The sequence below is a fragment of the Aythya marila genome (assembly GCF_965140915.1).
Source record: "Aythya marila genome assembly, chromosome: 27".
Taxonomy (NCBI): Eukaryota; Metazoa; Chordata; class Aves; order Anseriformes; family Anatidae; genus Aythya; species Aythya marila.
In genome coordinates, this window is record NC_139068.1 from 4,035,350 (window position 1) to 4,046,697 (window position 11,348).

General features: G+C 43.8%; 2 protein-coding genes across 5 annotated transcripts; one reads left to right on the forward strand and one right to left on the reverse strand.

Moving 5' to 3' along the window:
* Positions 1-1,418: 1,418 nt before the first annotated feature.
* SMIM7 (small integral membrane protein 7) lies at positions 1,419-3,906 on the reverse strand (the record flags this gene model as incomplete). 2 transcript variants are annotated; one of them, XM_082780319.1, is made up of 5 exons in its annotated part: positions 3,732-3,906; positions 3,595-3,636; positions 3,392-3,444; positions 2,577-2,667; positions 1,419-2,017 (listed from the first exon to the last, which is right to left on the reverse strand). In XM_082780319.1, the coding sequence occupies exons 1-5, from the start codon at positions 3,755-3,757 to the stop codon at positions 2,002-2,004; spliced, it is 228 nt and encodes a 75-aa protein (XP_082636445.1). In that variant the 5' UTR covers positions 3,758-3,906. The 2 variants fall into 2 exon arrangements, with proteins under 2 accessions (XP_082636445.1, XP_082636446.1); XM_082780320.1 differs by lacking the exon at positions 1,419-2,017 and having other exon boundaries at positions 2,573-2,667; positions 3,732-3,817.
* Positions 3,907-4,083: 177 nt separating this feature from the next.
* Positions 4,084-10,956, forward strand: TMEM38A (transmembrane protein 38A). 3 transcript variants are annotated; one of them, XM_082780318.1, is made up of 7 exons: positions 4,099-4,232; positions 5,844-5,923; positions 6,306-6,462; positions 7,043-7,227; positions 7,907-7,994; positions 8,110-8,227; positions 8,823-10,956. In XM_082780318.1, exons 3-7 carry the CDS (start codon positions 6,317-6,319, stop codon positions 9,036-9,038), a joined length of 753 nt encoding a protein of 250 aa, XP_082636444.1. In that variant the 5' UTR covers positions 4,099-4,232; positions 5,844-5,923; positions 6,306-6,316; the 3' UTR covers positions 9,039-10,956. The 3 variants fall into 3 exon arrangements, with proteins under 3 accessions (XP_082636443.1, XP_082636442.1, XP_082636444.1); XM_082780317.1 differs by lacking the exon at positions 5,844-5,923 and having other exon boundaries at positions 4,084-4,221; XM_082780316.1 differs by lacking the exon at positions 5,844-5,923 and having other exon boundaries at positions 4,097-4,232.
* Positions 10,957-11,348: the final 392 nt, after the last annotated feature.

Sequence of the window (11,348 nt, forward strand, 5' to 3'; positions counted from 1 at the left end):
TTCAGAAGCATGTAATACAAAATTGGATTTGGTACAAAAGCAGCTGTAACAAACAGCTTCCACTGAAAGCCATCCTCTATCACACAGAATAAGCAATCAGCCCAGCATTTAGATGTCCCAAAGCATATTAAGAGCAGCTTAAAACCAATTAGTTCTTTTTAAAGCACGTGCATAGGAGCTGAATGACAACTTTAAAACTTTTATTCTCTAGAAAAATTGAAATTGTGAGGCAGCAGCATGCTGTTAATCCATATTACCTAGTTAGAGCTATAAAACTGTCCATATTCCTTACCAGTACAGCTTGGTCATCTTCCATTTCCCATATTCACCACATGTCGCTTGGAAAGCAGGTCATCTCTGCACAGGATCAACCATTTTTCGGAGTAAGAATTAAAACCCAGTCTGAAAATGAGCCCTGGATGCTGCTCTGCTGACTGCAGGGGCCCTCTAGCGGCTTATGCACAATAGCAATTAAATCTCCCGCACCCCCACTCGTCTGCATTTCACTGAGGAAGACTCGGATTAATGAGTATTTGGGAGAAAATGTTTCCAAAAATTACATAAAACGCCAAGGCAAGGTAGCATGCTACTCTTTTTGCTCATTTTAAAAAAATAGAAAAAGGTTAAAATGAAAACCACTGAAATCACACACAAGACCTGGAAGAGGGTTCAATTTAACCTAGGATCTTAAATCTCTGCAGTTCAAACCGTGCTTGCAGGATCCTTTTATCCATACATTCTTCTACATTCATTACTGCAAGGCATCTTCCCTTAAACTACCCCTCCTCAGAAGAAAGCTCAAAGGCTTCAGGTCGTACAAAAGAGCCTCCCTGGAGTGAATTGCTTTAAGTGCACAACACTTGTGTCTGACTACCTGACTGCACCCAGATAAAATTCAAGGTATTTGTTGAAACCCAGGTGTTAAAACCATTTATACAAGGTCTACCTCCTCCTCAAGTCATACAGCTTAAAAAAAATGTGGCTGAGTAGATGCCAATAAGAATTTGCAGTTTGTTTTTTAAAAGATAACCAGCACCACGCTCTCTTTATTCTGGTGAGGGACCGTTAGGGATGAAGAAGGCTAATTTAACATAAAAAATACCACAAAAAGTTAGATGCATTAACAAGACTAGTTAAAATTTCTCAAAAACAACAACAACAAAAAAAAAAAAACCACCAATAGCGAATTAATTTTTCCTGTACCAGAATGAACACAACATCAAATTTATTTTTACTCTTAAATAGAACATCTTTATTCAACCAAATCCAAACTGATTCCAAAACTGTAGGATTGGCTTATAGAATTAGTTTTGCTATTTATCTATTCAAAATCCCTTCCATATTGCTTAGGAAAAAAAAAAAATCTTTGAAATTTTAATTTGAAAAGCGTTTTGTTAGGAAAAATGTGAGAAAGTGAGAATCCTTTTTTTTTTTTTTTTTAAATAATCCTTTTCTGTTTCTCCAAAGAAAAATGGAATACTGAGGAAAAAAATGAAAAGTTTTTTCAAAGTTACAGGAATACTTCCCTCTACTTTACAAAAACGACAATCAAGAAGTGTGACTTCCAAGTGACCTAGACAATGGTGACATTAGCAGACACATCAAGAGCCTGGAGTGACCAACAATGCAGAGTTTTACGGTTGTGGTCTTCAGTTGTGCCGCAATTCTACCCTGCATACTAGGCGCCGCACTCTAAGCCTAGCTAACCACTTTAAAGTTCTCTTTATTTCAATGAGGTTGAAATACTTTGAAGATTTTGGTTCAGGGGCCTAAAGGCTCACTCCCCGGAGCAAGCGAACCAGCATACGCCACATTATTACATGACTGGCTGAGGAGGATGAACGTGTCCTGTCCCTTGAATGTGTTAGTAGCTTGTACCGAAGAGCAGGCCACAGTCCCAGGGCTGCATTTTGAAAGCGTTATCATCTTTTACTTTATAGAAAAGTTACGTTTCCAGCCAAAAGTCTCTTCCAAGTTAACAGCCATATTTGTGGATGACTTTCAAGATCCAAATAACCTAGTGGATGCAACAGAAAAAGAAGTAGATGAGAACCAGGTACAGCCTAACAGTCATGCCAATGCCATTCCAGCTTGAAACACCAGCGCTCGTCTGGTGATCAGTATCGCTCTACATCAGAGCGTACAGCTTTGCAAATGAAAAGCAAGCAGGTATTCTGCTAGCCTTTCTATCACAACTAAAACCTGAAGTTTCCAGAGACTACTCTCAAGGCTGATTCCATTCTATTATGTGGTAGTTTCACCTCACCCCCAAACGAACAACATCACTACAATAACACTGAAATGCTGAATCAAATGATGTCATATCTAAGGCTGAAGGACTTGCACACTGCAGAGAGAAGGTTTTCATGCACTAACGGTGTCTATATAAGCAAAAAACATATGAGATCAGCCAACACCTTTTTGAAGATCAAAGGAGATGAGGGAAATGAGATGTAATTATGGAACAAGAGAGTGGGAGAGAGCTGGAGACAGATCATAAAAAAAAACACAAGAAAAAAACAGAAGTATCTGACTTCCAATAAATAAGTGGCAAGATGCTGCACATATCTACTTACACAATCATACAGAACATCATGAAGACATTCCACAAGGCAATGAAGATTCGAAAATACCTAAGACTCAGCAAGAACTCTCTGATATTATCACCTAAAAATCAAGAGGAAAACAAACTTCGATGTGAAAAATACCTCATACATTGGCAAGTCACATTTTCAACACTACTTGAAAAACAGAAGAAACATAAAAATACAAAAAGGTGAAAATAACCAAAATTAAAATTTTAGGTATGTTCCATGCTACGTTTGGTACATCCCTACTGTGAGTGGCTAGTAAAATAAACAATACATGATAAAAAGGTGTCACTTTTAAAACGGGAAGGACAGCCTGCTGTCACAGTTTGCAGCCTTCTGTCTCCTTCAGCAGAGCTACAAAGGAGCAAGGTGTGTGCGTGTCATGCAGATGGAAATCAGGTTGCAGGCAGTGTTATCTCTGCACCACAGGCACCTACACTTCAAAAGGAAAATAAGAAGAAAAGAAAACAGAAAAAAAGGAGAAGTATGTTTTTATATTTCTTCTCAAGTCACCAGTTTGAGGTCAAAATCGACAACTGTCACTCCTTCACGTAGGTGTCACGGAGCCAAATTTTCAGTTGCAAATTTTAGCTAGCTGTAAATCACTTATTCCAGCCAGAAAAGAACTGACACTCAAAATTATGGGTGTGGGGGCTAAACTTGTACTTCTGGTGCCTCAAAACGTTCTTTGATCGAGAAATTGCTACAGAAAGCGCCCGTTCCGGCCCCGTGCCCGCGGCTCTGAGCAGAGGCGACCCGCGGGTGCCGGCGCAGCACCGGCAGCGGGTCCCGTCCGTTACCGGTTGTCGGCTCCCGGGACTCCTCGCCGAAGCCCTCCGTGTCTCTCTTCCTCCTGCGGGACAAGCGAGGCGGCCGTTACCGAGCGCTCATCGCACCCGGGGAAGGCCCGGAGCCGGGCCGGCAGAGCCACGACAGCCCCCAAAACGACAAAAAAATGGGGAACGACGCCTCCCCCCACCACCACCACGACCCCTCTACTCACAGCCTGAAGTTGAGCACGGCGCCGGCGTTCACCAGCAGCGTCCTGAGGAGAGACGGAGAGAGCGCGTCAGGCGCGGCCGGACCCCCCCTCACACCTCCCGTTACCCCGGCGCCACCCCGGGCCCGGCCCCCCGTTACCCGCAGAGCAGCAGATCCCCGATCATGGCGGCGGAAACGGTGGCGGAAACGGAAAGGGCAGGGGCACGGCAAGGGAGAGGCAGCGCGTGCGCCTTCCCCGTTCCCTCCCCGCTGTCCCCGTTCCCTCCCCGCCGCCCCTGAGGCACCGGGAGCGGAGGCTCCGCGCGCGCGCCCCCGCCGCCCGCTGAGGAGCGGGGTCCGCGCTGAGGACCCGGGTTCGAGACCGGCCTCCGCCGCCGCCTCCTCCTCTCGCCGCCGAGCTCCGTTAGAGGCGAAGCCGCGCCCCGGACCCGGCCCTCGAGGCGGGGCGGCCGGGAGGAGGTGGAGAACGGGCCCGGCGGTGGCGGTGGAGGTGGCGGAGAGCGGTGGTTGCTGCTATGGATCTAGCGGGAGCTCTGCAGCTCGGGGAGCTGGCGGCCGCCTTCGCCGCCCTGCCCGTTTTTCCGCTCTTCGATGCGGCTTACTTCATCGTCTCCGTGCTCTACCTCAAGTACGAGCCAGGTCGGTGCGGGCGGGGAAAGCGGGGGGGAGCCGGGGGCTGCCCGGTCACGGCCCCTCTGTCAGCGGTGGGGGGGGGGGGTGAGCGGCGGCCCCCGGCTGCGGGCTGAGGCAGAGCCTCGGGTCCCGGCACCGCTGTGGGGGCAGAGGGAAGGGGCTCCCTCAAAGCCATCTCGTGGTGTAGTTAAGGTGGGGACCGACCACGTTAAGGGTCTAAACCCAGTCAGTGTTGGGTTCTGACCACGTTAATTAAGGATCTAAACCCAGTCCCTGTTGGGTTCCGACCACATTAAGGGTCTAATCCCAGTCCCTGTTGGGTTCCGACCACGTTAGGGGTCTAAACCCAGTCCCTGAGCTGCTGTCCCTGGACTTAGCATTGCATTTCTGTCCGGTTACTTCTCTATTTTTGTGTCTGTGCTCCCCTCCTGTTTATACGCAAAAAGGCTGTAAGTTAAAGCTTGTTTTTTTCCATCTTCTAGTCCAAGCCGTAAGCTGTTCTCAGCACCCTAAATGACCTTGCTGTGTTTGTTCCCTTGGGCCTATCTTGTAAAGATCGATAGATTTGCATCTCAGCTTTCGCTTTCTCCGCCGTTGCGGTCTGACTGCGCCTTGTTTTTTTTCCAAATGCTGCCTTCTCTGCTGTGTTCTAGATACTGCATGCACCCCTCCTGCTCTGTTGTGAACAGTTTAAGTGTAATCACCTGATGACTGAGGAAAAAAAAGCTGTTTTGGTATAGTTTTTTAAGTCCTCCCGTTGTCGGATTTGCACGCTGTACAAGCGACATGCTGTTCTATTTAAACTCCATGTAAACAGAAGTGCTGGCTTTTCGAGGCCTGATCACTTACAGCTGTCTTCCAGCATTAAGTCCTGAACGGGACAGTTAACAGGCAACTCTCATGAAAATACCTCTAAGAGCCTGGTAATCCACTTGGACTGCATATGGCTGGGGTGTATTTTTCACTAGATTCCTACCCTGCCTCATCCCACACAGCTCCTGTACTGAAGAGCGGGTTTAGGACACTAATGTCCTGTTTCCTCTGTGGGAACAGCATGGCTTAATGGAGCCAAAGAGAAATAAGTGTCATTAATTTGAAGCCTCAAGCTAAACTTTGGGTTCCTACAGAACCAGCTCCATATCGTGGCTGTTGCAGCTGTCTCGCTTCCACTGTCTCTCCAGCTGGTTCAGATGTCTTTGGGGATGGAAGAGTCTGAGTAGTCATAGTTCTAGCATACGCTGATTCACTTACTGCTATGTAAGGTGGGCCACTGTTAGTTAGGTATCTGAAACACTACATAAAAGACTCAGGAATCAGTTTAAGGCGATGAAAGAATATTACAGAATTTATGTTCTTGAGAAACTTCCTTGAAGAATCACAGCAGTGGATGAAAATGGCTAGGGGAATCAAAAAAAAGGCAAACAAAAAAATTCCTACCCCACGACAGGACGTTGTGGGAGGAGACCATAATGTATTACCAAAGAGTAACACTGTTTTAATATCTAGTTGTCTTTTCTGAACTTAGAGGGCATTTGTGAAGTAGCACAGGAGCAGTGAAGAATCCTCAAATCCCCTTCTTTCAAATAAAGATTAAGAATGACTGTTCTATTTTTACAGGTTATCTTATGAATGAAAGAGCTGAAACAGATTGTTCATGAATTCTAGAGGGCACCTAGGTTGAAGCAATGGAGAGAATGGTACTAGTATGCATTTTATTTTTAGACTGTAAAAATACATTGATTTCAAGGGGAAAAAATGTTCTTTCTGATTGCAGTAAGTAGGAGCAAATGTAGGAGATAAACTCTTAGCCAATTCATAAACTTCTAATGAGTCCGTTGATATGAAACCTTATGGGGGGCCTGCAAGCTGTGATCACGTGTATCATATCTTGACTCTATCCGGTACAGATCTGCTCAGGCTTCACAGAATACGCTTTTTTTTTTTTTCATTTTGTTTTACAAGCACTTTTCTTTGACTTTTTGTTGTTGTTGGAGAACGTGCAAGGCAAGTGTCTTAGAAGGTCTTTAAGTTTCTGCCTGTTTGTTGAATTCATCTTCTCATTTAGAATTTGCTTCACAGGAGCCGTGGAGATGTCTCGTAAGAGCCCTTTTGCCTCCTGGCTTTGTGCTATGCTCCACTGCTTTGGAAGTTACATACTTGCTGATCTGTTACTTGGAGAAGCACCTATTCATTACTTCAGTAATAACTCCAGTGTCATCCTGGCCACAGCAATCTGGTGAGTCCACTGTGCTTCATCTCCCTTACCAAGCATAAGACACTGCTGGCTGTGCACAAAAACCTTGTATGAGAAGGGAGGTATTCTGTTTGTGTGACACGTGTATTATCGTGTTTGGATGAACTAGGGAAAGTGAAGGTGGTATGAAGTAGTCTGTGAGTCTTTTGTATTTCTAGATCTAGTTTCCAGTTTCTCTGACCAGCTGTCTAATGATAATACGGGTGGGGGCCAATCACACTGCTGGACACTTCTATTCATAGCTGCCACAGCTGGACCGTGGCCAAACCACAAAAGCAGCAGGCACTGCTCTGATACCACATATAGCAGGAGAGCGGCACACAGTGAAGATTTGGGGGCGTCATCTTCTCTGTATTAGTGAAGTGTGCACAAATTAACCACAGTTATTCCAAGTTTAATTTCCTCAGTGTGTAGGGGTTATGTGTGCTTTTGCATGACAGAACCAGCATTTCTTTCTTTCTGACATAATTCAGGCTAACACCACAGTATTCCTTATCCTCTCTATACATCCCAGGTCAAGACGAACAAATGGGTCCTTAAACTCCTTGCATTTTTGTTCCAGGTACTTGATATTCTTCTGTCCCATGAACCTCTTCTACAAGTGTGTTAGCTTTCTGCCTGTGAAGCTCATCTTTGTGGCGATGAAGGAAGTGGTCAGAGTTCGCAAAATTGCAGCCGGGGTCCACCATGCTCATCACCAATACCACCACGGGTGGTTCATTATGATGGCTACTGGATGGGTCAAAGGTGACGCCTGGGATACTCTAAAGCAGCAGGGGTGCACCCAGCCTTGTGGGGAGGGATGGGGAGAGTCTGAGAGTGAAGCTTAAGGTCACCACATCACTCAGTGCTGACCAGCAGGCTGGTTAGTCAGCTGGCTCCAGTTAATCACATTCCATGGAACACACATTTATTCATACTTGCAGAATGGTTGTCAACTGAGTCATCATCTAACTTTAATGGAGGCATGAAGAATTAGGAGTCACTAATGGGTGCAGAGCTGAGGAATTCTTTATTCTCTCTCCTGTGTTCTACTGTCTCTGGCCTTGTCTGCATCTTTGCAGGGGGATTCTTTCAGTGTTGAAATGGTCTAGTCGGTTTTCCTTTAGTTTTGTATTTGTAGTAAGTGCTTGTGCATCAGTAAACAGAACAGAGGCAAATGCCCTTTTCCCATCAGGAAACAATTCATGGAATCCAGAAAGCATTTAATAGAATTGTGATTTTCAGGTTGGAAAGGATCTCTAAGATCATCTACTCCAACTTCTAAGCTAGTAACGCTTCTCCTGCTCCATTGTTTTAGGGTACCTTCTTTCAAGTTAGGGAAGAAAGTCATGAAACTTTTGTTCCCCTGGGACATCTAGAGGAGTCAGCAGAGCTCTCTTCTGATGTGTGGAAGTTCTATCTGTTTGCTTTTACTGTTTCACAGGTTCTGGTGTTGCCTTGATGTCTAACTTCGAGCAACTGCTGCGTGGGGTCTGGAAGCCAGAAACAAATGAAATTCTTCATATGTCCTTGTAAGTAGCTATCCTGTACGTTTTCTGTCAGACTGAAAATGGAATTTAAAGAGCCCTTCAGGACCAGATGCAAAGTACACAAACCTTCTAGACAAGTTCTTTATTTCTCTTCTAGCCCTACAAAAGCTAGTCTGTATGGCACAGTCCTTTTCACTCTGCAACAAACTCACTGGCTCCCTGTTTCTGAAGCTAACCTCATCTTCTTTTTCACCATGTTCATGATAGTTTGCAAGGTAAGTTGACAGTAGATTTGCTACTAACAATTCTACAAAACCAGAGAAAGGGTACAGAATTAAGCTGGGGGTGTTCACCAGTTTAAACTGAAACATTGACTTGGGAATGCTGGTTTATGTCTTGTTTGGTGGGTTCTGCTCCTAACTTTCTAGAATTTCCTTGTAGGTGCCCATCTTTTGCTTGCCCATGCAGAATGTTTGCTTGATTAACTTCATAATGAAGTGAAGAACTGAAAGTTATTTTCAGGAAAGTTAGTGATGAAATGAGGTACTCCCCAGTGCAGTTAGAAAGCACTCACCAGTTTCTGTTAGTGAGATACTAGGACTAGTTCTTTGCATCTAGCTTTGGTAACCTTACTAAGCCACTATTGAAGGCATTGGCTGTACGTACCAGGAAAGATCTGCTCAGGAAACTGTAAGCTAAATTCTCCATCATATAGGTAGTGTGCTATAAGATCCTTGTGATAAAGCCTCAAGTTATGTATCAATAGGGCCTCTTATAAGATCTGGGATAAGTTGATTGCTCCTTACTAGTTAGCCTTTTGTAGCTGCTGTATGAGGTTTTTAACTCCAGGTATCCATTGTTGTGTGGCAGGTTTTCATGACGGCGACTCACTCTCATGCCTCACCTTTTGCTCCAGTGGAAGGCTTCATCTGCCCAGTTTTCTTTGGCTCAGTTTCTAGCGGACACACCAGTCATGATCAGCACGGGGCCTCCCATGAGGTTTCCCATCCACCGCCTCCTCCTGTGAAGTCAAAAGAGGAGCTAAATGAAGGCACAAGGAAACGGAAAGCAAAAAAAGCTGAATAAAAAAACACAACAACAACCAAACAGGAAATAGGCCAAGAAAATTCTTCCAGAGCTGTGTCTCAAAGCCACCTGTGGCCTCCTTTATCCTCCAGTTGTCTTAGACTTCAGAGGAGAGGTGGAAGCCAGGACACTGCCAGGCAGGTCCCTGAATTTCATTTGAGCTCTCTGTGTTGCTGCTTGCTTCTTTGTCTGTCTCTATTCTGATCATATTTTCAGGGATTTGTAGATTTGTGCCAGGATGATAAGTGGGTGTCAGTTCCTAAATTGTCATGCGATTGATGCAGCATTTTCAATTGATGTGAAATCTTTCACTGTGTGTATTTATGAATGGAGGTAATGGTTTGTGTTCCTGCAACTCTTCCGTTCCTGTGAGTTTTCATTGACCTCTTTGATGTCTACCAAAACAACAAACTGTTTAGACACAATCAATGTGGAAATTGGATTTCATGCTCAAGGAAATTAAATGGTCTCTCATGAGCCTGATCTAATTTTTCCTAGCTCCCACATCTGCCATATCTCCAATTAATGTGACATTTTATATGCAATAAGGGCATCAAGTCTGGTGTCCTGGCCAAATTCTATGCTGTGAAACTACATTTTTTTTCTCATCCAAGCTCTCTTCGATTCTCAATGGATGTAACATTTTCACTGTCTTAACTAAGTCTTTGCAAGACCTTTGAAGCTGTAAAATGCTCTTAAGTGCTATGTATTGGTACTGTTACTATCCTCAACTGTTGTGTAGTGCTGCACTGTTAATAATTGTGTGTCCCACCTCCAACCTGACTGTATTTACCTGGGGAAGAAGCATGGTTCTGGTTTGTTTTGTAATGCTGTGGGATATAAGAAGGGTGTGTGAGTGTAAATAGGTATTTATTACTATTTATTTATAATTGTCGGGGTACCTAATGAATGGACCTGAAATCGTCTTTTTTAAAGCTTTGCATCTTTATACAGGAGAATTGGATACTTCTAAGTATGGTCCTACGCTGTGCTTGAAGCGGTGATTTTGGTGTGCTAGGGGACAGCCTGAACACTTACTGTATGCAGGAAGGAGCACTTCTTATAGTCTTAAAGTAAGATATAAGGGCTGAAGAAGTGGATTTCACACCAGCTGATTAAAACTACACCAGCTGAAGAAATTGATTATTCTTTATAGGTCCCTTTTGGCCTGGTCATCTGTGAAAGCAGCTCATGCCCAATGAGTGAGGAAGAATATGAGATGCCTTGCATGGCTCAGGGAGGAGTCTGTCAGTTTGTTCATGTTCTGCTTAGTGAATACTGGCTTTTAGGCTAGTTTTAAGCTGTTCTTGTAACTGATTTTGTTTTCAGAAGTGTCATCTTAAGCATTGTGCCCTAAAGACTGTAACTCATTCGGAGTTTTTTGTTTGTTTGTTTGTTTTGTTTTGTTTTTTATCACCAATGGCTGGGATCACTGCAATGGAAAAGGCATGCTTGGGGGTTTAGAATTGGGCTTTTAGTTAAGCAGTGTGTCACCATTCCCAGCAGTAAGGATTGCTGCTGTCATTTTGCAACTGAGAATATAAATTGAAGGATTTAAGAAAAGGTTTTTTTTTTTTTTTTTTTGTCCCTATTTCCCAAATTGAAACTGATGGTTAATTTAAAAAAAAAAAAAAAATAACAAAAAAAGATTCTTGTATAAAACCAGATGAAAGCCAGTAAAAGAGGTCAAATTATTTGTGGGCTTGGGTTCAGAAAGTGCCTTAACTTGTGGGTTTCCCTCCAGTAGAAAACATCTTCTACCTGACAACCGTTCAATTTTGCAATTACTGATCTACTGAAACCTGATGTATCACTAGCATGCAAAAGACTATAAATAATGTTTTATGAGGTGTTTGAATCAAGGGGGATTTTGCTTTATAAAAGCCCTTAACAAAATAAAAATTATCAAGTGACTCTGTCCAATGGCACATGAGGAACTAATGTGTGTTTCTTTTACTGTCGCCAGTCTTGGAAGCCACACATTCCTTGATCGCGTTAAAGTCTCCTTGGCCCAATGACAGTGATTCTAACTTGACTCATGTATGTCCTACAAGTATGTCTGAGTATATTATAAAGGGAAACAATATGGTGAAAGATCCACTGCCTTTGTTGTGTTTGTAGTGTTATGTCCAAGCAGATTTTCTGAGATTTCAGGCAGGGACATAAAGAAACTAACTTCCAACTTAGTCCCCCTGGTGCTTATACCAATTGATTCCATCTTTTCTTTTGTGACTAAAAGATGGAGGGGGACATTCACTTGGGACAGGTATGTATACACGTGTGCACAACCACACAAACACAATTCTAGTG